General features: G+C 58.6%; 1 protein-coding gene across 3 annotated transcripts in view; it reads right to left on the bottom strand.

Annotated features, from left to right (window-relative positions):
- cacnb1 (calcium channel, voltage-dependent, beta 1 subunit) overlaps window positions 1-20,326 on the bottom strand; it is a 464,251-nt gene extending 443,925 nt beyond the window's left edge. For all 3 annotated transcript variants that reach the window (XM_073071735.1, XM_073071736.1, XM_073071738.1), the window contains exon 1: window positions 20,108-20,326. In XM_073071735.1, the coding sequence (XP_072927836.1) occupies window positions 20,108-20,188 (81 nt within the window). In that variant the 5' untranslated portion in view covers window positions 20,189-20,326. The remainder of the gene's footprint in view (window positions 1-20,107) is intronic.
- Window positions 20,327-25,342: the final 5,016 nt, after the last annotated feature.

Genomic DNA, 25,342 nt, shown 5'->3' with positions numbered 1-25,342 from the left:
CCCTGGAGACTCGCCTTCCCTCGCCTCTGCCTGGAGCCTCGCATCGCCTCACCTCTGCCTGGAGCCTCGCATCGCCTCGCCTCTGCCTGGAGCATCAACTTGCCTCGCCTCTGCCTGGAGCCTCAACTCACCTCGCCTTGCCTCGCCTCTGCCCGAAGCCTCGCTTCTTCCTGGAGCTTCACCTCGCCTCTGCCTGGAGCCTCGACTCACCTCACCTCTGACTGGAGCCTCGCCTCACCTCTGCCTGGCCTCGCCTCGCCTCTTGCCTGTAGCCCCGCCTCGCCTCGCCTCTGCCTGGAGCCTCGCCTCACCTCGCCTCACCTCACCGCTGCCTGTGGCCTCACCTCTCTTCGCCTCTGCCTGGAGCCTGACCTCTGTCTGGATTCTCGCCACGCCTCGCCTCGCCTATTCCTGGTGCTTCGCCTCACCTCACCTCTGCCTGGAGCCTCGCCTCAACTCACCTCTGCCTTGAGCCTCAGCTCACCTCTGCCTGGAGCCTCGCTTCTGCCTGCAACCTCGCCTCGCCTCACCTCTCCCTGGAGACTCGCCTCACCTTGCCTCTGCCTGGAGCCTCGCCTCGCCTCTGACTGGAGCCTCGCCTCGCCCCGCCCCTGCCCGGAGCCTCGCCTCACCTCACCTCTGCCTGGAGCCTCGCCTCACCTCACCTCTGCCTGGAGCCTCGCCTCGCCTCTGCCTGGAGCCTAGCCTCACCTCTCCTCTGCCTGGAGCCACACCTCACCTCTGCCTGGCCTGGCCTCGCCTCGCCTCTGCCTGGAGCCTAGCCTCACCTCGCCTCTGCCTGGAGCCTCGCCTCACCTCACCTCGCCTCTTGCCTATAGCCTCGCCTCGCCTCTGCCTGGCCTGGCCTCGCCTCTTGCCTGTAGCCTCACCTCGCCTCGCCTCTGCCTGGAGCCTAGCCTCACCTCGCCTCTGCCTGGAGCCTCGCCTCACCTCGCCTCGCCTCTTGCCTGTAGCCTCGCCTCGCCTCTGCCTGGAGCCTCGCCTCACCTCGCCTCGCCTCTTGCCTGTAGGCTCGCCTCGCCTCGCCTCTGCCTGGAGCCTGACCTCTGCCTGGATTCTTGCCACGCCTCGCCTCGCCTATTCCTGGAGCTTCGCCTCACCTCACCTCTGCCTGGAGCCTCGCCGCAACTCACCTCTGCCTTGAGCCTCACCTCACCTCTGCCTGGAGCCTCGCCTCGCCTCTGACTGGAGCCTCGCCTCATCTCACCTCACCCTGGAGCCTCGCTTCTGCCTGCAACTTCGCCTCGCCTCACCTCTCCCTGGAGACTCGCCTCACCTCGCCTCTGCCTGGAGCCTCGCCTCGCCTCTGACTGGAGCCTCGCCTCATCTCACCTCTGCCTGGAGCCTCGCTTCTGCCTGCAACCTCGCCTCGCCTCACCTCTCCCTGGAGACTCGCCTCACCTCGCCTCTGCCTGGAGCCTCGCCTCGCCTCTGACTGGAGCCTCGCCTCGCCCCGCCCCTGCCTGGATCCTCACCTCACCTCACCTCTGCCTGGAGCCTCGCCTCACCTCACCTCTGCCTGGAGCCTTGCCTCGCCTCTGACAGGAGCCTAGCCTCACCTCGCCTCTGCCTGGAGCCTCACCTCACCTCTGCCTGGCCTCGCCTCTTGCCTGTAGCCTCGCCTCGCCTCTGCCTGGGGCCTCGCCTCGCCTCTGCCTGGAACCTCACCACGCCTCGCCTCTGCCTGGGGCCTCGCCTCACCTCTGACTGGGGCCTCGCCTCGCCTCTGACTGGAGCCTAGCCTCACCTCTGACTGGAGCCTAGCCGCACCTCTGCCTAGAGCCTCGCCTCACCTCTGCCTGGAGCCTCGCCTCACCTCTGCCTGGAGCCTCACCTCGCCTCTGCCTGGAGCCTCGCCTCGCCTCTGCCTGGAGCCTCGCCTCAAATCGCCACTGTGTGTAGCCTCGCATAGCCCCTGTCTGGACCCTCCGATCGCCCCACCTCTGCCTGGAGCCTCGCCTCGCCTCGTCTCTGCCTGGAGCCTCACCTCGCCTCGTCTCTGCCTGGAGCCTCACCTCGCCTAGCCTCTGCTTGGAGTCTGAGCTCTGCCTTGAGACTCTCCATGCCTCTGCCTAGAGGCTAACCTCACCTCGCCTTACCTCTGCCTCAGTGTCGCCTCGCCTCGCCTCTCCCTGGAGACTCGCCTTCCCTCGCCTCTGCCTGGAGCCTCGCATCGCCTCACCTCTGCCTGGAGCCTCGCATCGCCTCGCCTCTGCCTGGAGCCTCAACTTGCCTCGCCTTTGCCTGGAGCCTCAACTCACCTCGCCTTGCCTCGCCTCTGCCCGAAGCCTCGCTTCTTCCTGGAGCTTCACCTCGCCTCTGCCTGGAGCCTCGACTCACCTCACCTCTGACTGGAGCCTCGCCTCGCCTCTGCCTGGAGCCTTGCCTCGCCTCTGCCTGGAGACTGGCCTCACCTTTGCCTGGAGACTGGCCTCACCTCTGCCTGGAGACTGGCCTCACCTTTGCCTGGAGACTGGCCTCACCTTTGCCTGGAGCCTCACCTCACCTCTGCCTGGAGCCTCAGCTCGTTTATTCTCTGCCTGGAGACTCGCCTCACCTCGCTTCTATCTGGAGCCTCGCCTCTGCCTGGAGCCAAGTCTCACATCTCTGCTCCCTGGAGCCTCACCTCGCCTAGCCTCTGCCTGGACCCTCGGATCGCCCCGCCTCTGCCTGGAGCTTCACCTCGCCTCACCTCTGCCTGGAGCCTCACCACGCCTCACCTCTGCCTGGAGCCTCGCCTCGCCTCACCTCTCCCTGGAGCCTCGCCTCGCCTAGCCTCTGCCTGGACCCTCGGATCGCCCCGCCTCTGCCTGGAGCTTCGCCTCACCTCACCTCTGCCTGGAGCCTCAGCTCGTTTAGCCTCTGTCTGGAGCCTCGCCTCTGCCTGGAACCTCACCACGCCTCGCCTCTGCCTGGGGCCTTGCCTCGCCTCGCCTCTGACTGGAGCCTAGCCTCACCTCTGACTGGAGCCTAGTCTCACCTCTGCCTGGGGCCTCGCCTCACCTCTGCCTGGAGCCTCGCCTCGCCTCTGCCTGGAACCTCGCCTCGCCTTTTCCTGGGGCCTCACCTCACCTCTGCCTGGAGCCTCGCCTCGCCTCTGCCTGGAGCCTCACCTCACCTCGCCTCTGACTGGAGCCTCACCTCGCCTCTGCCTGGAGCCTCAGCTCGTTTATTCTCTGCCTGGAGACTGGCCTCACCTCGCTTCTATCTGGAGCCTCGCCTCTGCCTGGAGCCAAGTCTCACATCTCTGCTCCCTGGAGCCTCGCCTCGCCTAGCCTCTGCCTGGACCCTCGGATCGCCCCGCCTCTGCCTGGAGCTTCGCCTCGCCTCACCTCTGCCTGGAACCTCACCACGCCTCGCCTCTGCCTGGAACCTCACCACGCCTCGCCTCACCTCTGACTGGGGCCTCGCCTCGCCTCTGACTGGAGCCTAGCCTCACCTCTGACTGGAGCCTAGCCGCACCTCTGCCTAGAGCCTCGCCTCACCTCTGCCTGGAGCCTCGCCTCGCCTCTGCCTGGAGCCTCCCCTCGCCTCTGCCTGGAGCCTCGCCTCACCTCTGCCTGGAGCCTCGCCTCAAATCGCCACTGTGTGTAGCCTCGCATAGCCCCTGTCTGGACCCTCCGATCGCCCCACCTCTGCCTGGAGCCTCGCCTCGCCTCGTCTCTGCCTGGAGCCTCACCTCGCCTAGCCTCTGCTTGGAGTCTGAGCTCTGCCTTGAGACTCTCCATGCCTCTGCCTAGAGGCTAACCTCACCTCGCCTTACCTCTGCCTCAGTGTCGCCTCGCCTCGCCTCTCCCTGGAGACTCGCCTTCCCTCGCCTCTGCCTGGAGCCTCGCATCGCCTCACCTCTGCCTGGAGCTTCGCATCGCCTCGCCTCTGCCTGGAGCCTCAAATTGCCTCGCCTTTGCCTGGAGCCTCAACTCACCTCGCCTTGCCTCGCCTCTGCCCGAAGCCTCGCTTCTTCCTGGAGCTTCACCTCGCCTCTGCCTGGAGCCTCGACTCACCTCACCTCTGACTGGAGCCTCGCCTCGCCTCTGCCTGGAGCCTTGCCTCGCCTCTGCCTGGAGACTGGCCTCACCTTTGCCTGGAGCCTCACCTCACCTCTGCCTGGAGCCTCAGCTCGTTTATTCTCTGCCTGGAGACTCGCCTCACCTCGCTTCTATCTGGAGCCTCGCCTCTGCCTGGAGCCAAGTCTCACATCTCTGCTCCCTGGAGCCTCACCTCGCCTAGCCTCTGCCTGGACCCTCGGATCGCCCTGCCTCTGCCTGGAGCTTCGCCTCGCCTCACCTCTGCCTGGAGCCTCACCACGCCTCGCCTCTGCCTGGAGCCTCGCCTCGCCTCACCTCTCCCTGGAGCCTCGCCTCGCCTAGCCTCTGCCTGGACCCTCGGATCGCCCCGCCTCTGCCTGGAGCTTCGCCTCACCTCACCTCTGCCTGGAGCCTCAGCTCGTTTAGCCTCTGTCTGGAGCCTCGCCTCTGCCTGGAACCTCACCACGCCTCGCCTCTGCCTGGGGCCTCGCCTCGCCTCTGACTGGGGCCTAGCCTCGCCTCTGACTGGAGCCTAGCCTCACCTCTGACTGGAGCCTCGCCTCACCTCTGCCTGGGGCCTCGCCTCACCTCTGCCTGGAGCCTCACCTCGCCTCTGACTGGTGCCTCACCTCGCCTCTGACTGGAGCCTCGCCTCAACTCGCCACAGCGTGGAGCCTCGCATAGCCCCTGTCTGGACCCTCCGATCGCCCCACCTCTGCCTGGAGCCTCGCCTCGCCTCGTCTCTGCCTGGAGCCTCACCTCGCCTAGCCTCTGCTTGGAGTCTGAGCTCTGCCTTGAGACTCTCCATGCCTCTGCCTAGAGGCTAACCTCACCTCGCCTTACCTCTGCCTCAGTGTCGCCTCGCCTCTCCCTGGAGACTCGCCTTCCCTCGCCTCTGCCTGGAGCCTCGCATCGCCTCACCTCTGCCTGGAGCCTCGCATCGCCTCACCTCTCCCTGGAGCCTCAACTTGCCTCGCCTTGCCTCGCCTCTGCCCGAAGCCTCGCTTCTTCCTGGAGCTTCACCTCGCCTCTGCCTGGAGCCTCGACTCACCTCACCTCTGACTGGAGCCTCGCCTCACCTCTGCCTGGCCTCGCCTCGCCTCTTGCCTGTAGCCTCGCCTCGCCTCGCCTCTGCCTGGAGCCTCGCCTCACCTCGCCTCACCTCACCGCTGCCTGTGGCCTCACCTCTCTTCGCCTCTGCCTGGAGCCTGACCTCTGTCTGGATTCTCGCCATGCCTCGCCTCGCCTATTCCTGGAGCTTCGCCTCACCTCACCTCTGCCTGGAGCCTCGCCTCAACTCACCTCTGCCTTGAGCCTCAGCTCACCTCTGCCTGGAGCCTCGCTTCTGCCTGCAACCTCGCCTCGCCTCACCTCTCCCTGGAGACTCGCCTCACCTTGCCTCTGCCTGGAGCCTCGCCTCGCCTCTGACTGGAGCCTCGCCTCGCCCCGCCCCTGCCCGGAGCCTCGCCTCACCTCACCTCTGCCTGGAGCCTCGCCTCACCTCACCTCTGCCTGGAGCCTCGCCTCGCCTCTGCCTGGAGCCTAGCCTCACCTCGCCTCTGCCTGGAGCCTCGCCTCACCTCACCTCGCCTCTTGCCTATAGCCTCGCCTCGCCTCTGCCTGGAGCCTCGCCTCACCTCTGCCTGGCCTGGCCTCGCCTCTTGCCTGTAGCCTCACCTCGCCTCGCCTCTGCCTGGAGCCTAGCCTCACCTCGCCTCACCTCGCCTCGCCTCTTGCCTGTAGCCTCGCCTCGCCTCGCCTCTGCCTGGAGCCTCGCCTCACCTCGCCTCGCCTCTTGCCTGTAGGCTCGCCTCGCCTCGCCTCTGCCTGGAGCCTGACCTCTGCCTGGATTCTTGCCACGCCTCGCCTCGCCTATTCCTGGAGCTTCGCCTCACCTCACCTCTGCCTGGAGCCTCGCCTCAACTCACCTCTGCCTTGAGCCTCACCTCACCTCTGCCTGGAGCCTCGCCTCGCCTCTGACTGGAGCCTCGCCTCATCTCACCTCTCCCTGGAGCCTCGCTTCTGCCTGCAACTTCACCTCGCCTCACCTCTCCCTGGAGACTCGCCTCACCTCGCCTCTGCCTGGAGCCTCGCCTCGCCTCTGACTGGAGCCTCGCCTCATCTCACCTCTGCCTGGAGCCTCGCTTCTGCCTGCAACCTCGCCTCACCTCACCTCTCCCTGGAGACTCGCCTCACCTCACCTCTGCCTGGAGCCTCGCCTCGCCTCTGACTGGAGCCTCGCCTCGCCCCGCCCCTGCCTGGATCCTCACCTCACCTCACCTCTGCCTGGAGCCTCGCCTCACCTCACCTCTGCCTGGAGCCTTGCCTCGCCTCTGACAGGAGCCTAGCCTCACCTCGCCTCTGCCTGGAGCCTCACCTCACCTCTGCCTGGCCTCGCCTCTTGCCTGTAGCCTCGCCTCGCCTCTGCCTGGAGCCTAGCCTCACCTCGCCTCTGCCTGGAGCCTCGCCTCACCTCACCTCGCCTCGCCTCTGCCTGGAGCCTCGCCTCAACTCTGCCTGGCCTGGCCTCGCCTCTTGCCTGTAGCCTCACCTCGCCTCGCCTCTGCCTGGAGCCTAGCCTCACCTCGCCTCACCTCGCCTCGCCTCTTGCCTGTAGCCTCGCCTCACCTCGCCTCTGCCTGGAGCCTAGCCTCACCTCGCCTCTGCCTGGAGCCTCGCCTCAATTCGCCTCTACCTGGAGCCTCGCATCGCCTCGCCTCTCCCTGGAGACTCGACTCACCCCACCGCCGCCTGGGGCCTCGTCTCGCCTCTGCCTGGATTCTCGCTATGCCTCGCCTATTCCTGGAGCTTCGCCTCACCTCACCTCTGCCTGGAGCCTCGCCTCAACTCACCTCTGCCTTGAGCCTCACCTCACCACTGCCTGGAGCCGCGCCTCGCCTCTGACTGGAGCCTCGCCTCATCTCACCTCTGCCTGGAGCCTCGCTTCTGCCTGCAACCTCGCCTCGCCTCACCTCTCCCTGGAGACTCGCCTCACCTTGCCTCTGCCTGGAGACTCGCCTCGCCTCTGACTGGACCCTCGCCTCGCCCCGCCCCTGCCTGGAGCCTCGCCTCACCTCACCTCTGCCTGGAGCCTCGCCTCACCTCATCTCTGCCTGGAGCCTCGCCTCACCTCATCTCTGCCTGGAGCCACACCTCACCTCTGCCTGGCCTCGCCTCTGCCTGGAGCCTCGCCTCACCTCACCTCGCCTCTTGCCTGTAGCCTCGCCTCGCCTCTGCCTGGAGCCTCGCCTCACCTCTGCCTGGCCTGGCCTCGCCTGTTGCCTGTAGCCTCACCTCGCCTCGCCTCTGCCTGGAGCCTAGCCTCACCTCGCCTCTGCCCGGAGCCTCGCCTCACCTCGCCTCGCCTCTTGCCTGTAGCCTCGCCTCACCCCACCGCTGCCTGGAGCCTGACCTCTGCCTGGATTCTCGCCACGCCTCGCCTCGCCTATTCCTGGAGCTTCGCCTCACCTCACCTCTGCCTGGAGCCTCGCCTCAACTCACCTCTGCCTGGAGCCTCACCTCACCTCTGCCTGGAGCCTCGCCTCGCCTCTGCCTGGAGCCTCGCCTCGCCTCTGACTGGAGCCTCGCCTCGCCTCTGACTGGAGCCTCGCCTCATCTCACCTCTGCCTGGAGCCTCGCTTCTGCCTGCAACCTCGCCTCGCCTCACCTTGCCTCTGCCTGGAGCCTCGCCTCGCCTCTGACTGGAGCCTCGCCTCGCCCCGCCCCTGCCTGGAGCCTCGCCTCACCTCACCTCTGCCTGGAGCCTCGCCTCGCCTCACCTCTGCATGGAGCCTCGCCTCGCCTCTGCCTGGAGCCTCACCTCACCTCGCCTCTGACTGGAGCCTCACCTCGCCTCTGCCTGGAGCCTCAGCTCGTTTATTCTCTGCCTGGAGACTGGCCTCACCTCGCTTCTATCTGGAGCCTCGCCTCTGCCTGGAGCCAAGTCTCACATCTCTGCTCCCTGGAGCCTCGCCTCACCTAGCCTCTGCCTGGACCCTCGGATCGCCCCACCTCTGCCTGGAGCTTCGCCTCGCCTCACCTCTGCCTGGAGCCTCAGCTCGTTTAGCCTCTGTCTGGAGCCTCGCCTCTGCCTGGAGCCTCGCCTCGCCTGGCCTCTGCCTGGAACCTCACCACGCCTCGCCTCTGCCTGGGGCCTCGCCTCGCCTCTGCCTGGAACCTCACCACGCCTCGCCTCTGCCTGGGGCCTCGCCTCACCTCTGACTGGGGACTCGCCTCGCCTCTAACTGGAGCCTAGCCTCACCTCTGACTGGAGCCTAGCCGCACCTCTGCCTAGAGCCTCGCCTCACCTCTGCCTGGAGCCTCGCCTCACCTCTGCCTGGAGCCTCCCCTCGCCTCTGCCTGGAGCCTCGCCTTGCCTCTGCCTGGAGCCTCGCCTCACCTCTGCCTGGAGCCTCGCCTCGCCTCTGCCTGGAGCCTCGCCTCAAATCGCCACTGTGTGTAGCCTCGCATAGCCCCTGTCTGGACCCTCCAATCGCCCCACCTCTGCCTGGAGCCTCGCCTCGCCTCGTCTCTGCCTGGAGCCTCACCTCGCCTAGCCTCTGCTTGGAGTCTGAGCTCTGCCTTGAGACTCTCCATGCCTCTGCCTAGAGGCTAACCTCACCTCGCCTTACCTCTGCCTCAGTGTCGCCTCGCCTCGCCTCTCCCTGGAGACTCGCCTTCCCTCACCTCTGCCTGGAGCCTCGCATCGCCTCGCCTCTGCCTGGAGCCTCAACTTGCCTCGCCTTTGCCTGGAGCCTCAACTCACCTCGCCTTGCCTCGCCTCTGCCCGAAGCCTCGCTTCTTCCTGGAGCTTCACCTCGCCTCTGCCTGGAGCCTCGACTCACCTCACCTCTGACTGGAGCCTCGCCTCGCCTCTGCCTGGAGCCTTGCCTCGCCTCTGCCTGGAGACTGGCCTCACCTTTGCCTGGAGACTGGCCTCACCTTTGCCTGGAGCCTCACCTCACCTCTGCCTGGAGCCTCAGCTCGTTTATTCTCTGCCTGGAGACTGGCCTCACCTCGCTTCTATCTGGAGCCTCGCCTCTGCCTGGAGCCAAGTCTCACATCTCTGCTCCCTGGAGCCTCACCTCGCCTAGCCTCTGCCTGGACCATCGGATCGCCCCGCCTCTGCCTGGAGCTTCGCCTCGCCTCACCTCTGCCTGGAGCCTCACCACGCCTCGCCTCTGCCTGGAGCCTCGCCTCGCCTCACCTCTCCCTGGAGCCTCGCCTCGCCTAGCCTCTGCCTGGACCCTCGGATCGCCCCGCCTCTGCCTGGAGCTTCGCCTCACCTCACCTCTGCCTGGAGCCTCAGCTCGTTTAGCCTCTGTCTGGAGCCTCGCCTCTGCCTGGAACCTCACCAGGCCTCGCCTCTGCCTGGGGCCTTGCCTCACCTCTGACTGGGGCCTCGCCTCGCCTCTGACTGGAGCCTAGCCTCACCTCTGACTGGAGCCTAGCCTCACCTCTGCCTGGGGCCTCGCCTCACCTCTGCCTGGGGCCTCGCCTCACCTCTGCCTGGAGCCTCGCCTCGCCTCTGCCTGGAGCCTCGCCTCGCCTTTTCCTGGGGCCTCACCTCACCTCTGCCTGGAGCCTCGCCTCACCTCACCTCTGCCTGGAGCCTCGCCTCGCCTCACCTCTGCCTGGAGCCTCGCCTCGCCTCTGCCTGGAGCCTCACCTCACCTCGCCTCTGACTGGAGCCTCACCTCGCCTCTGCCTGGAGCCTCAGCTCGTTTATTCTCTGCCTGGAGACTGGCCTCACCTCGCTTCTATCTGGAGCCTCGCCTCTGCCTGGAGCCAAGTCTCACATCTCTGCTCCCTGGAGCCTCGCCTCGCCTAGCCTCTGCCTGGACCCTCGGATCGCCCCGCCTCTGCCTGGAGCTTCGCCTCGCCTCACCTCTGCCTGGAGCCTCAGCTCGTTTAGCCTCTGTCTGGAGCCTCGCCTCTGCCTGGAGCCTCGCCTCGCCTGGCCTCTGCCTGGAACCTCACCACGCCTCGCCTCTGCCTGGGGCCTCGCCTCGCCTCTGCCTGGAACCTCACCACGCCTCACCTCTGCCTGGGGCCTCGCCTCACCTCTGACTGGGGCCTCGCCTCGCCTCTGACTGGAGCCTAGCCGCACCTCTGACTGGAGCCTAGCCGCACCTCTGACTGGAGCCTCGCCTCGCCTCTGCCTGGAGCCTCCCCTCGCCTCTGCCTGGAGCCTCGCCTCGCCTCTGCCTGGAGCCTCGCCTCACCTCTGCCTGGAGCCTCGCCTCGCCTCTGCCTGGAGCCTCGCCTCAAATCGCCACTGTGTGTAGCCTCGCATAGCCCCTGTCTGGACCCTCCGATCGCCCCACCTCTGCCTGGAGCCTCGCCTCGCCTCGTCTCTGCCTGGAGCCTCACCTCGCCTAGCCTCTGCTTGGAGTCTGAGCTCTGCCTTGAGACTCTCCATGCCTCTGCCTAGAGGCTAACCTCACCTCGCCTTACCTCTGCCTCAGTGTCGCCTCGCCTCGCCTCTCCCTGGAGACTCGCCTTCCCTTGCCTCTGCCTGGAGCCTCGCATCGCCTCACCTCTGCCTGGAGCCTCGCATCGCCTCGCCTCTGCCTGGAGCCTCAACTTGCCTCGCCTTTGCCTGGAGCCTCAACTCACCTCGCCTTGCCTCGCCTCTGCCCGAAGCCTCGCTTCTTCCTGGAGCTTCACCTCGCCTCTGCCTGGAGCCTCGACTCACCTCACCTCTGACTGGAGCCTCGCCTCGCCTCTGCCTGGAGCCTTGCCTCGCCTCTGCCTGGAGACTGGCCTCACCTTTGCCTAGAGCCTCACCTCACCTCTGCCTGGAGCCTCAGCTCGTTTATTCTCTGCCTGGAGACTCGCCTCACCTCGCTTCTATCTGGAGCCTCGCCTCTGCCTGGAGCCAAGTCTCACATCTCTGCTCCCTGGAGCCTCACCTCGCCTAGCCTCTGCCTGGACCCTCGGATCGCCCCGCCTCTGCCTGGAGCTTCGCCTCGCCTCACCTCTGCCTGGAGCCTCACCACGCCTCGCCTCTGCCTGGAGCCTCGCCTCGCCTCACCTCTCCCTGGAGCCTCGCCTCGCCTAGCCTCTGCCTGGACCCTCGGATCACCCCGCCTCTGCCTGGAGCTTCGCCTCACCTCACCTCTGCCTGGAGCCTCAGCTCGTTTAGCCTCTGTCTGGAGCCTCGCCTCTGCCTGGAACCTCACCACGCCTCGCCTCTGCCTGGGGCCTTGCCTCACCTCTGACTGGAGCCTAGCCTCACCTCTGCCTGGGGCCTCGCCTCACCTCTGCCTGGAGCCTCGCCTCGCCTTTTCCTGGAGCCTCGCCTCGCCTTTTCCTGGGGCCTCGCCTCGCCTCTGCCTGGAGCTTCGCCTCGCCTCACCTCTGCCTGGAGCCTCAGCTCGTTTAGCCTCTGTCTGGAGCCTCGCCTCTGCCTGGAGCCTCGCCTCGCCTGGCCTCTGCCTGGAACCTCACCACGCCTCGCCTCTGCCTGGGGCCTCGCCTCGCCTCTGCCTGGAACCTCACCACGCCTCGCCTCTGCCTGGGGCCTCGCCTCACCTCTGACTGGGGCCTCGCCTCGCCTCTGACTGGAGCCTAGCCTCACCTCTGACTGGAGCCTCGCCTCACCTCTGCCTGGGGCCTCGCCTCACCTCTGCCTGGGGCCTCGCCTCACCTCTGCCTGGAGCCTCGCCTCACCTCTGCCTGGAGCCTCGCCTCGCCTCTGACTGGAGCCTCACCTCGCCTCTGACTGGAGCCTCGCCTCAACTCGCCACAGCGTGGAGCCTCGCATAGCCCCTGTCTGGACCCTCCGATCGCCCCACCTCTGCCTGGAGCCTCGCCTCGCCTCGTCTCTGCCTGGAGCCTCACCTCGCCTAGCCTCTGCTTGGAGTCTGAGCTCTGCCTTGAGACTCTCCATGCCTCTGCCTAGAGGCTAACCTCACCTCGCCTTACCTCTGCCTCAGTGTCGCCTCGCCTCTCCCTGGAGACTCGCCTTCCCTCGCCTCTGCCTGGAGCCTCGCATCGCCTCGCCTCTGCCTGGAGCATCAACTTGCCTCGCCTCTGCCTGGAGCCTCAACTCACCTCGCCTTGCCTCGCCTCTGCCCGAAGCATCGCTTCTTCCTGGAGCTTCACCTCGCCTCTGCCTGGAGCCTCGACTCACCTCACCTCTGACTGGAGCCTCGCCTCACCTCTGCCTGGCCTCGCCTCGCCTCTTGCCTGTAGCCTCGCCTCGCCTCTGCCTGGAGCCTCGCCTCACCTCGCCTCACCTCACCGCTGCCTGTGGCCTCACCTCTCTTCGCCTCTGCCTGGAGCCTGACCTCTGTCTGGATTCTCACCACGCCTCGCCTCGCCTATTCCTGGAGCTTCGCCTCACCTCACCTCTGCCTGGAGCCTCGCCTCAACTCACCTCTGCCTTGAGCCTCAGCTCACCTCTGCCTGGAGACTCGCTTCTGCCTGCAACCTCGCCTCGCCTCTCCCTGGAGACTCGCCTCACCTTGCCTCTGCCTGGAGCCTCGCCTCGCCTCTGACTGGAGCCTCGCCTCGCCCCGCCCCTGCCCGGAGCCTCGCCTCACCTCACCTCTGCCTGGAGCCTCGCCTCACCTCACCTCTGCCTGGAGCCTCGCCTCGCCTCTGCCTGGAGCCTAGCCTCACCTCGCCTCTGCCTGGAGCCACACCTCACCTCTGCCTGGCCTGGCCTCGCCTCGCCTCTGCCTGGAGCCTAGCCTCACCTCGCCTCTGTCTGGAGCCTCGCCTCACCTCACCTCGCCTCTTGCCTGTAGCCTCGCCTCGCCTCTGCCTGGAGCCTCGCCTCACCTCTGCCTGGCCTGGCCTCGCCTCTTGCCTGTAGCCTCACCTCGCCTCGCCTCTGCCTGGAGCCTAGCCTCACCTCGCCTCTGCCTGGAGCCTCGCCTCACCTCGCCTCGCCTCTTGCCTGTAGCCTCGCCTCACCTCGCCTCTGCCTGGAGCCTAGCCTCACCTCGCCTCTGACTGGAGCCTCGCCTCAATTCGCCTCTACCTGGAGCCTCGCATCGCCTCGCCTCTCCCTGTAGCCTCGCCTCGCCTCGCCTCTGCCTGGAGCCTCGCCTCACCTCGCCTCGCGCCTGTAGGCTCGCCTCGCCTCGCCTCTGCCTGGAGCCTGACCTCTGCCTGCAACCTCGCCTCGCCTCACCTCTCCCTGGAGACTCGCCTCACCTTGCCTCTGCCTGGAGCCTCGCCTCGCCTCTGACTGGAGCCTCGCCTCGCCCCGCCCCTGCCCGGAGCCTCGCCTCACCTCACCTCTGCCTGGAGCCTCGCCTCACCTCACCTCTGCCTGGAGCCTCGCCTCGCCTCTGCCTGGAGCCTAGCCTCACCTCGCCTCTGCCTGGAGCCACACCTCACCTCTGCCTGGCCTGGCCTCGCCTCGCCTCTGCCTGGAGCCTAGCCTCACCTCGCCTCTGCCTGGAGCCTCGCCTCACCTCTGCCTGGCCTGGCCTCGCCTCTTGCCTGTAGCCTCGCCTCGCCTCGCCTCTGCCTGTAGCCTCGCCTCACCTCGCCTCTGCCTGGAGCCTAGCCTCACCTCGCCTCTGACTGGAGCCTCGCCTCAATTCGCCTCTACCTGGAGCCTCGCATCGCCTCGCCTCTCCCTGTAGCCTCGCCTCGCCTCGCCTCTGCCTGGAGCCTCGCCTCACCTCGCCTCGCCTCTTGCCTGTAGGCTCGCCTCGCCTCGCCTCTGCCTGGAGCCTGACCTCTGCCTGGATTCTTGCCACGCCTCGCCTCGCCTATTCCTGGAGCTTCGCCTCACCTCACCTCTGCCTGGAGCCTCGCCTCAACTCACCTCTGCCTTGAGCCTCACCTCACCTCTGCCTGGAGCCTCGCCTCGCCTCTGACTGGAGCCTCGCCTCGCCTCTGACTGGAGCCTCGCCTCATCTCACCTCTGCCTGGAGCCTCGCTTCTGCCTGCAACTTCGCCTCGCCTCACCTCTCCCTGGAGACTCGCCTCACCTCGCCTCTGCCTGGAGCCTCGCCTCGCCTCTGACTGGAGCCTCGCCTCATCTCACCTCTGCCTGGAGCCTCACTTCTGCCTGCAACCTCGCCTCGCCTCACCTCTCCCTGGAGACTCGCCTCACCTCGCCTCTGCCTGGAGCCTCGCCTCGCCTCGCCTCTGACTGGAGCCTCGCCTCGCCCCGCCCCTGCCTGTATCCTCACCTCACCTCACCTCTGCCTGGAGCCTTGCCTCACCTCACCTCTGCCTGGAGCCTCGCCTCGCCTCTGCCTGGAGCCTAGCCTCACCTCGCCTCTGCCTGGAGCTTCACCTCACCTCTGCCTGGCCTCGCCTCTTGCCTGTAGCCTCGCCTCGCCTCTGCCTGGAGCCTAGCCTCACCTCGCCTCTGCCTGGAGCCTCGCCTCACCTCACCTCGCCTCTCCTCTGCCTGGAGCCTTGCCTCTTGCCTGTAGCCTCACCTCGCCTCGCCTCTGCCTGGAGCCTAGCCTCACCTCGCCTCTGCCTGGAGCCTCGCCTCACCTCGCCTCGCCTCTTGCCTGTAGCCTCGCCTCACCTCGCCTCTGCCTGGAGCCTAGCCTCACCTCGCCTCTGCCTGGAGCCTCACCTCAATTCGCCTCTACCTGGAGCCTCGCATCGCCTCGCCTCTCCCTGGAGACTCGACTCACCCCGCCGCCGCCTGGGGCCTCGTCTCGCCTCTGCCTGGATTCTCGCTATGCCTCGCCTATTCCTGGAGCTTCGCCTCACCTTACCTCTGCCTGGAGCCTCGCCTCACCTCTGCCTGGAGCCTCGCCTCACCTCTGCCTGGAGCCTCGACTCACCTCGCCTCTTCCTGGAGCTTCACCTCGCCTCTGACTGGAGCCTAGCCTCGCCTTGCCTCACCTCGCATCGCCTAGCCTCTGCCTGCAGCCTCGCCTCGCCCAGCTTCATCCTGGAGCCTCGCATCGCCTCTCCTCGGCTAGCCTCTGCCTGGAGCCTCACCTCACCTCTGCCTGGATCCTCGCCTCACCTCACCTCTGCCTGGAGCCTCGCCTCGCCTCTGCCTGGAGCCTAGCCTCACCTCGCCTCTGCCTGGAGCCTCACCTCACCTCTGCCTGGCCTCACCTCTTGCCTGTAGCCTCGCCTCGCCTCGCCTCTGCCTGGAGCCTAGCCTCACCTCGCCTCTGCCTGGAGCCTCGCCTCACCTCACCTCGCCTCGCCTCTGCCTGGAGCCTCGCCTCACCTCTGCCTGGCCTGGCCTCGCCTCTTGCCTGTAGCCTCACCTCGCCTCGCCTCTGCCTGGAGCCTAGCCTCTGCCTGGAGCCTCGCCTCACCTCGCCTCGCCTCTTGCCTGTAGCCTCGCCTCACCTCGCCTCTGCCTGGAGCCTAGCCTCACCTCGCCTCTGCCTGGAGCCTCGCCTCAATTCGCCTCTACCTGGAGCCTCGCATCGCCTCGCCTCTCCCTGGAGACTCGCATCGCCTCGCCTCTCCCTGGAGCCTCGACTCACCCCGCCGCCGCCTGGGGCCTCGTCTCGCCTCTGCCTGGATTCTCGCTATGCCTCGCCTATTCCTGGAGCTTCGTCTCACCTTACCTCTGCCTGGAGCCTCGCCTCACCTCTGCCTGTGGCCTCGCCTCAACTCACCTCTGCCTGGAGACTCGACTCGCCTCACCTCTGCCTGGAGCTTCGCCTCACCTCTGCCTGGAGCCTTGCCTCACCTCGCATTGCCTAGCCTCTGCCTGCAGCCTCGCCTCGCCCAGCTTCAGCCTGGAGCCTCGCATCGCCTCTCCTCGGCTAGCCTCTGCCTGGAGCCTCACCTCACCTCTGCCTGGAGCCTAGCCTCTGCCTGGAGCCTCGCCTCACCTCTGCCTGGAGCCTTGCCTCACCTCGCATCGCCTAGCCTCTGCCTGCAGCCTCGCCTCGCCCAGCTTCAGCCTGGAGCCTCGCATCGCCTCTCCTCGGCTAGCCTCTGCCTGGAGCCTCACCTCACCTCTGCCTGGAGCCTCGCCTAGCCTAGCCTCTACCTGGAGCCTCGCCTCGCCTCTGACTGGAGCCTAGCCTCGCCTCGCATCGCCTAAACTCTGCCTGGAGCCTCACCTCACCCTGTTTGGAACTGTCTGTCTGTGTCCATGCATTCTCTAGGTTGGTCTGGCCGTTTTGCCGCTACCTAGCATTGGGAACTGTGTCGTCATGTTCAGCGTTCTGTGTTCGAGTCCCGACCCTACGTCCTGTCCACAAGGAGGGGTCCTGGCTCAGTGTTCCATGTTCTTGTCTCTCCCTCAGCTCTGTGTTCTCATCATGCCCATGTGCCTCGCCCAGCCCGGCACTGGGATTCCCTCGTCCTGTGCTGGGGTTCCCTTGTGCAGGAGTCTCACATCCAGTCCTGTTGTCTCTCCCTCGACCAAAGCTCTGTGTTTTCATCTTGTCCATGTGCCTCACCCAGCACAGTGCTGGGGTTCCCTCATCCTGTGCCAAGGTTCCCTTGTCCCATCCAGGAGTCTCACGTCAGCCCTGTGCCTCTCCTCATCCTGTAGCCACGTCTTTTCCTCACCGGGTTCTGGAGTCTGAGCCTGAGTCAAGACCCAGGTTTTGGGTCCTTGTCCAGTCTCTGGCTCAGAGTCCAAGCTCAGGCTCCTAGTTCCCAGTTCCATGTCCTGGTTCCCCATCATAGTCAAGTCCTAGCCCTGGCCCGAAGTCTTTGTCTCGTCTGGGGTCTGTGTCGTGTCCAGCGTCTTTTCTTCCTCTCTTCCCTTGCTTCCTTCTCATGCCTAGTCCTGTTCCTGGTAGTTCAGTGTCTGTGTCTTGCTTTTGGGTCCGCTCCCTTTATGACATTACTACTCTTCAAAAACTCCAACACATCCTCTTTCTTAATATCTATAGTCAAGACTTTCAGTCCACTGCAAGTCAACACCACACTTGCCAAGGTCTTTTTCACTTGTGAATACTGAAGCAAAGTATTCAATAATTACCTCCGCTACCTCCTCCGGCTCCATGCACACGTTTTCAGTATCACTCCTGATCTGGCTCCATGCATATGTTCACTATAGCTCCTGTCACTGAACTGATAACTGGACACAACTTATGAACTCACTTTCAAGTACTCTGCAACTCATGTTCTGAGTATTTTTTTGTATTTGCACTGCCTTATTTTGCACATTGGTTCTTGTCATTATTTTTGTGTAGTTTTTCCTTGATTCTATTGTACTTTGTTTTACTGCAAATGCCTACAAAAATGAATCTCTATTTGATATATCTACTTTGTTTACTTTGAACATTTTGAACTTTACCTGGAGCAGATTGCATTGGTGTTGGCCTTTACAAGAAAATGTGAACTTGCAGTATTGGACTGGCCACCTCCAGTCTCAATGCACACTGGAGAATGTCTGACGTTAACAGTGTAGAAATTTCAACCGCACTGTAGGGAGATTCTGCCTCCCACAATGAAGAAACGGGAGCATAGCCCAAATAAAATGGAATCTAAAGACTCTATTGTAACATTAATTTATTGCACTTTCAAGCAAGTTACGAATGTAAGTTTGGTCAATTAATGAGTGCAACCTTTATACTTTATGCAACTCAAAGCATTATTTTCTCTGGCTCCCCACACTGTAATTGTGTGGAGCTACTCGGTGAGATGGGAACTCCAGAGTAGGTGATTGTGTGAAGTAACACACACTCACTTCCAAAGCAACCTTTTATGCAATTGGAACACACAAAAAAAAAACTGGAGGAACTCTGGAGTGGAAATAATAGTTGACGTTTTCAACCAAGACTGAACCCTGATGGAGGGTCTCAGCCTGAAACGTCAACTGTTCATTCGCCTTCATAGACGGAATTCCTCTAGCTTTCTCCTGGGTGTTCTAACTGCTTAAAAGGCAGGTTCCTCCAGAATTTTGTGTTTGTTGCTCAACGTCTGCAGAATATTGCGTTTTTATAATTTTATACAGTTGGGTTGTGCCCGCCTTGGAGAGATTTTAAGTGTCAGCGATCAGCAGGACAAAGCAGTCTGGGTTTTTTTTTTGCAGTGGTCCCAATCTTGAAACTTGTCACTTTGTTGAGCTATGAAAAATGAGTACACTCTCAATAACAATGAATGTGCTGGCATTAGAGAGGATAGACCGTTCTCGAGAATGATTCCAAGAAAAGAAAGGAGCATTAACGTAAACTCGCTGAAGTTTAGAAGAGGAGGTATCTCATTGAAACCTGTCGACTATTGAAAGGGGCGAGATGGCACAGCCTCAGAACACAAGGGCGTTTCTTGAGAACCATAGGGTGATGAATCTGTGGAATTCATTGCCACAAGCGGCTGCGCAGGCTAAGTCATTGGGAGATTGATAGGTTCTTTATCAATAAGGGCGTCAAAAATTACTAGGAACAGACAGGAGAATGGGGTTAAGAGGGATCATAAATTAGCCATGATGAAATGGCGGGACAGACTCAATGGGCCGACTGGCCTAATTCTGCTTGGAAGACTCTTGACGTAATTGAGCGATTAAAAACTGTACTAACGCCAGCGTCGCACGCAGCGACATGGAAATGGGCGCAGACCACTGTCTCCCGGGTGAATTAACTATCCTGAGAACATCCGACACGAGGATGGAAAAGCCAACCAAACTGTCCACCGCAGGTCAGGCAGGGTTTTTAAACAGACACTCGCAACCGTGTTTTTTCAGCAGTGTTTTACAGGCTAGCACATGTTCCCCATCCAACAAGACTACCCTACAAATATTACTAAATCAACAACTGCACACTCTTTATAGACGGAAACCCCGATTTTAAAAAAAAACGACAAACTAAATTGCCAGAGACTTAGTTGATAGAACGCCAGAAGCACAATGATTACATTGCAGGACCAGCATCTGAAGATCTGGGCCATTGATCCAGAAGCAGGAGTTCGAAGCATGGCAGCGAGGGAAATTAAATTGAAGAAGCATCTTGAATTTAAATCAGTGGTGATGTCTGGTTGTATTAACTCATCTGGCAACAGAATTTAACGTCCTTATGTGCTTCCTGACTCGCCCATGCGGTCGATTTTTAACTGCCCAGATCAAGGCCATTGGGACGAACAATAAATACCGGCACGGTCACTAACATCCGCATCCCATGAACGGAACATGTTCAGAAAGACGGCGCAACGCAAACCTTTAGCTTCCTCAGTCCGTGAAAACACACCTTTGTGTGGGATGGGAGAGATCACGCCCCCACCCCCAACTTTTTCACATTATAGAGATACCTTAAATCAACCTGAGCTGAATGACCAGCAGGAAAAGGGTTAAAATAAGAATAAATGTAAGGCAGGCAAGGTGAAGGAAATTGTCAGTGTACCTGCACGTTATTGCGAAAACAAATTTGCAACTGGAGTTGCTAAAGGGGGGGGGGGGGGGGGGAAAGAAAATCAGACCTAGATTATTCCGAGCAGCGCTGGGAAATTAGTGCTCTCTCGATGAAGCGTTCTGGCGAGAGACAGGGAGCGAGACAGGCGCGTACACATATACACACAAATAGGCGGACATTAATTAAGCAAATAACAATCGTGCACACTATTTTCCCTTTAACGCTTTCTTATATCACTCAATATATAGCGTTCCGTACTATACATGTAATAACAACCTCAAGAATACAAAAAATATCGTCCTCCGTTGTTTCAAAATGATAAATCATAAGTTCCACTAAGGGGGTTGGGGGAAGGGCAAGAATCATCTCACACTTGCGGAGAAATTACCCTATTAATATGTGCGGTTAAGATGCCACAAATAACAGCGATACGTGAAGTAGAAATCTGCAGCCTATCCATTAGTATCCGCCAACAGAACTACACGATGTAGTTGCTATGCATTCAAAGGAGGAGACTGAAGATAGCAAGCACCGCGGTGCGAATGAAAGCAGGGAGGTGGTGTTGCTGTTCCGCAGGCGAGCTAGCGGGCGAGGTGTAACAGGTCCGTGAGATCTCGTCCAGTCCAAAGCAGAGGCGGCTTGTGGTGGGGGGGGGGGGGGGGGGGGATGAGGTGCATTGCAAACCAGTCTCTTTTTTTTCTTTAAATATACACAGGGAGTTCTATTTTGCGGTACATGAAAGGAAAATAGCAGTATAAGGATATTTTACCCTCTATAGAATATGGTCAGTACCTGTACGGATGGGTTGTCGAATACATCCATCCGAATCTCCTGGGAAGTTGAAGGTGTCCTGGACATGCTGTTTAGTACCATTGGGGGCTACTTCTACTCACTGGTAGCACATTTTCTTAAATAAAGGCTAATATTGATTTCTATTAGAGAGCTCCGCTCTTCAAAGCATTGCTTGTTCTTCTCACACACAATGAATTCCCTCTCCCCTCTAGCGTTTTACATCCCCACCTTACTCGCCTGTGCTTCGATTGACAGACCATTGAACCAATCACAAATGGCTAGACCATCGGGTGCATGGTTAATTGGTTAAGGCGGTGGAACATTAACCAATAGTAGAATAGATTCTGGAGATGATGGGCAGAGCATAATCAGGTTAGGCTCCTCCCTTCATGTTTCCTGGGTGGAAAGTTGGGTGTTAATTTATAAAATCCCTTGGGCTGGTCAGTGCAAGGAAACACAAATCACGTTCAATCCAAACCACGTGAGAAGCGATTGGGGTTTAGAAAAATCTATAATGTAATAATACTGAAAATTTTCAGCAGATCAGGCAGCATCAATGGAAAGAGAAATGAGCGATGTTTCAGATCAAAACTGGGAAACTACAGGAAAAGAATTTAAATATTGTATATGGTAGCATATACGTACTTTGATAATGGGAAGATAGCACAGATGAATGAGTGGCTGTGTAGATGGTGCAGAGATTGGAATCTTTTCCGGGGAAGGGGTGACCTGTATAAGAGGGACGGGTTGCACCTGAACTGGTGGGGAACCAACATCCTGGCCGTGAGGTTTGCTACTTCCTCCTTACCTCACCTTCTTACTCTGACTTCTCATCTCTTTTCTCCAGTCCTGATGAAGGGTCTTGACCTGAAACATCAACTGTTTACTCTTTTCCATAGATGCTGCCTGGCCTGCTGAGTTCCTCCAGCATTTTGTGTGTGTTACTTTGATTTCCCGTATCTGCAGACTTTCTCCTGTTTGGGAGAGTTTAAGCTAGTTTTACAGGGGGCTGGGAACCAGAGCCTCAGGTCAGTAAGGGAAGGATTGGACCAGAAGGTAGATGTCAGGAAAAGTATTGAAAGACAAAATTGAAATAACAGGTATGATGGGTTGAACAGTTTGAGGTGCATATATGTTAATGCTAGGAGTATTACAGGTAAGGGTGATGAACTTAGAGCATGGATCAGTATATGGAACTATAATGTTGTAGCCATTACTGAAACTGGGTTGAGAGAGGAGTAGGAATGGGTGATTAATGTACCAGGTTTTCGAAATTTTAGAAAAGATAGAGGAGGAGGTAAAAGCAGGGGGTTGGGGTGTGGTGAAGTAGTTGCATGACTAATCAGGGACAATATAACAGCTGCAGTCAGGGGAGACATAATACAGAGGTCAGACACTGAGTCCATTTGAGTGGAACTCAGGAATAGGAAGGATGCAATTACACTGATGGGATTCTTCTTCTTCCTCTTCCTCCTCCTCCCTTAACTCCTGGTGGAGTCGTTGGGGCACCATCATGACAAACTTTGCACCAGTCTGTTCCAACTGTCGCGGTTGTGTGCCAGAGCCTGGGTCACCGCAAATGTTTTCCCTGTCCATTCTTTAATGTTGTCCGTCCATCTTTTCCTCTGTCTGCCTCTCCTTCTTTTCCCCTCCACAGTCCTTTGTAGAACGGTCTTTGCAATGACTGCATTATCCAAACTCAAGACAATGTGGAGGGACAGCAACATCACAATGAAAAACAATATGGGATTGTACTACAGACCCCCTAGTTGCCACCGGGAAATTGAAAAACAGATATGTATCAGATTAAGGAAATGTGTAAAAATAATACGGTTATTGTCATGGGGGATTTCAACTTCCCTAATGTAAACTGGGACCTTCTTAGTGCAAGGGAATTAGATGAGGCAAAATTTGTTAAGCGTATACAGGAAGGTTTCTTAAATCAATATGTGGATGGTCCGACAGGAGGAAGGGCCGTACTGGATCTGGTGTTGGGTAATGAGTCTGGTCAGTTGACCGGGTGAGCAGTTAGGGAACAGTCACCACAACTCCTTAACTTTCAGGATAGCTATAGATAAGGAGAGGTATGGTCCTTGTGGAGGAGTTTTAAATTGGAGTAGGGCAAATTATGAGGGCATTAGGCAGGAACCAAGAAGCATTAATTGGGAACACCTTTTCTCTGGCAAGTGCACGTCAGACATGTGGAGGGTGTTTAAAGATCAATTTCACAGAGTACAGGAAAGGTATGTTCCTGTTAGCAGGAAGGACAGGGATGGAAAGATAAGAGAACCTTGGATGTCCAGAGAGGTGATGAATTTAGTCAAGAAAAAAAATGAAAAGTACATAAAGCTTCGGAAGTCAGGATCAAACAAAACACGTGAGGAATACAAAGAAGCTGAAATAGAAATAAAGAAGGGAATCAGGAAAGCCAGGAGGGACCATGAAGTCCTTGGCAAGTAGAATTAAGGTGCATTCTATACATACATCAAGAGCAAGAGGATAACTAGGGGGAGGGTGGGACCACTCAAGGATAAAACGGGGAACATTTACTTGGATGCAGAGAATGTGAGTGAGGTACTCAGTGAGTACTTTGCTACAGTATTTACCAAGAAAAAGGATATGGAGGACCAGGAGATCAGTGCTGAGTGTATAAATATGTTTGAGCATTTAGAGGTCAAGGAGGAGGAAGTGTTGGACCTCCAAATGAGTATTAAGGTGGATAAATCCCCAGGGCCTGATGGGATTTACCACAGGTTATTAAAGGAGGCAAGAGACAAGATTTCTGGGTCCTTGGCCAATATCTTTTGTCTCCTCTCCAGCCACAGGCGAGGTCCCAGAAGACTGGCGAGTGGCTAATATTGTACCTCTATTTAAGAAGGGAACAAAGGAAAATCTTGGGAACTATAGACCAGTGAGTCTCATGCTATTTGTAGGGAAATTGCTGGAGAAAATTCTTAAGGATACAAGCATTTCAAAACCCATGGTCTAATTAGGAAGAGCCAACATGGCTTTGTGCATGGCAGGTCATGCCTTACCAACTTGATTGAGTTTTTTGACAACGTGACAGGAGAGATTGACAAGGGTAGGGCAGTGGATGTTGTCTACATGGATTTTAGTACGGTGTTTGACAAAGTCCCTCATGGAAGGCTAATGCAGAAGATTAAGATGCGTGGGATCTGCTTCGAATTGGTTGTTTGGATTCAGAACTGGCTTGTGCGTAGAAGACAGAGGGTAGTGGTTGAAGGGACTTATTTGCGCTGAAGGTTTGTAATTAGTGGTGTTCCGCAAGGATCTGCACTGGAAACTCTGCTGTTTGTGATGTATATAAATACCTGGATGAAAATATAGATGGGTCGGTTCATAAATTTGCAAGTGATACCAAGATTGGTGGACTTGTGGATAGTGAGGAGACTGGCAAAGAATACAGCACAATATAAACAGATATATAGGCCAATATAGACTGATATTGCAGATACAGGCTGAGAAATGGCAGATGGAGTTTAACTTAGATAAATGTGAGGTGTTGCACCTTGGAAGGGCAAATGCAGGGAAACAGTACACTGTTAAGGGCAAGTGTTGCTGAGCAGAGCAATCTTGGGATCCAAGTTCATAGCTCCTTGAAAGTGTTTACACAGGTTGATAGGGTAGTTAAGAAGGCTTATAGAATGCTTGCTTTTGTTAGTCATGTCATTGAGTTCAAAAGTCAGGAGGTTATGTTGCAATGTTATAAAACTCTGGTTATGCCGCATTTGGAGTACAGATGGTGCAGAAGAGGCTCGATAAATTTGGGTGGTTTTCTCTGGAGCACTGGAGGCTGAGGGGAGATCTCATAGAGGTTTACAAGATTATGAGGGCATAGATATAGAGTGGACAGAGATTATCTGTTTCCCAGGGTTGAAATGTCTGATACCAATGGGGATGCATTGAAGGTGAGAGGGGGTAGGTTCAAGGGGGATGTGAGGGTAAGTTTTTTACTCAGAGTTATCGATGCCTGGAATGCAAAATATGTACATGTAACCAGGTGACCGTTGAATCTTACTCAGTATCGTTAACAGTGTACTCAGGCATTCATCCGGGTAATGCTAGAATAGTTGTCTGTGTCTTTAAGTGGAGATGGTGACGTCATTACGCACGCACGGGAGAGCGGGGAGACCATTTTGCTTTCTGCTGCCGAAGCTGGTAGGGCGTTGGAATCAAGTCCCCCCCCCCCCCCCCCCACCAGAGGTACTGGGCTGGGTGAGGAAAGGTGAGCATTAATTGACAATATCCATGTGAATTCATTTATGCTTGTTGGCGACTCGAGAATATCGGTAATTTGACATGCTTTACATGTGGATGCTTTAGATTTTCACAAGTAAAGAACTCAACTCTGGATAGCGTGGCTTGCAAAGTTCCTTACCGGCCAAGTAGGTCAGTCTTCCTGTAATTTAACTACCAGGCAATATCTTGTAAAAGTTGTGCCAAAGCGTACCTTTTGTCTAACCTTATTGTATCATGACTGATTGTGCTTGTAACCGTGTAACGTGAATGTTTAGTCTCTGTTCGGGAGTTCAGCACGTGTGTACTAAAGAGTAGTAGACATCCTAGATGAGATGTATTCGCTTACATTTTTCACTGCGATGTATAAGGTCCAGGGTTAGGGGGATTCTAATGTTGTTTGTATTGTGTTCCTTCAGAATTGCCACTACCGTATTAGTACTGTAATAGTTTTGTGCAGTTTTCTTTGTATTTTTATACCTCATACGCAATTGGTCGAGACACAAGTGTGTGGATCGAAGGTTAAACGGAGATTGTAATGGCAGGACCTGATTGTAAAGTCATTCGTTTTGTTTTAAGACCCTCTTCTGGCACTTAAACATCTAAAACAGATAAAGGAATTAAAACCCGAAAAAGTAGTTGTTGTCCTGAGTGTGTACTTTTCCCCGGGTCACAACATACATGTCACCATTTACTACACTGAGGTTCATTTTTTTACAGACATTCACAGTAGAACAAAGAAATACAATAGAATCAATGAAAAACTACACTCAAACAAAGGCTGACAAGCAACCAGTGTGCAAAAGAAGACAATATTTGGAGTTTTTATTATTTCCAAAATCTAATGCAATACTATGAACACTTCTGATTAAAACCTAAATCTGTTCATCTGCTGAAGTTAGCTCCCACATTTTGAAACTCTCACAGGAGAAAGTAGATGTTTTGTTTAACTGTTAGACTACACGTGTGTATACTACA

Source organism: Hemitrygon akajei, chromosome 18, assembly GCF_048418815.1.
Source record: "Hemitrygon akajei chromosome 18, sHemAka1.3, whole genome shotgun sequence".
NCBI classification, from domain to species: domain Eukaryota; kingdom Metazoa; phylum Chordata; class Chondrichthyes; order Myliobatiformes; family Dasyatidae; genus Hemitrygon; species Hemitrygon akajei.
Note: the sequence above shows the minus strand (reverse complement) of the source record. Positions and strands in the feature narration are given on the sequence as shown.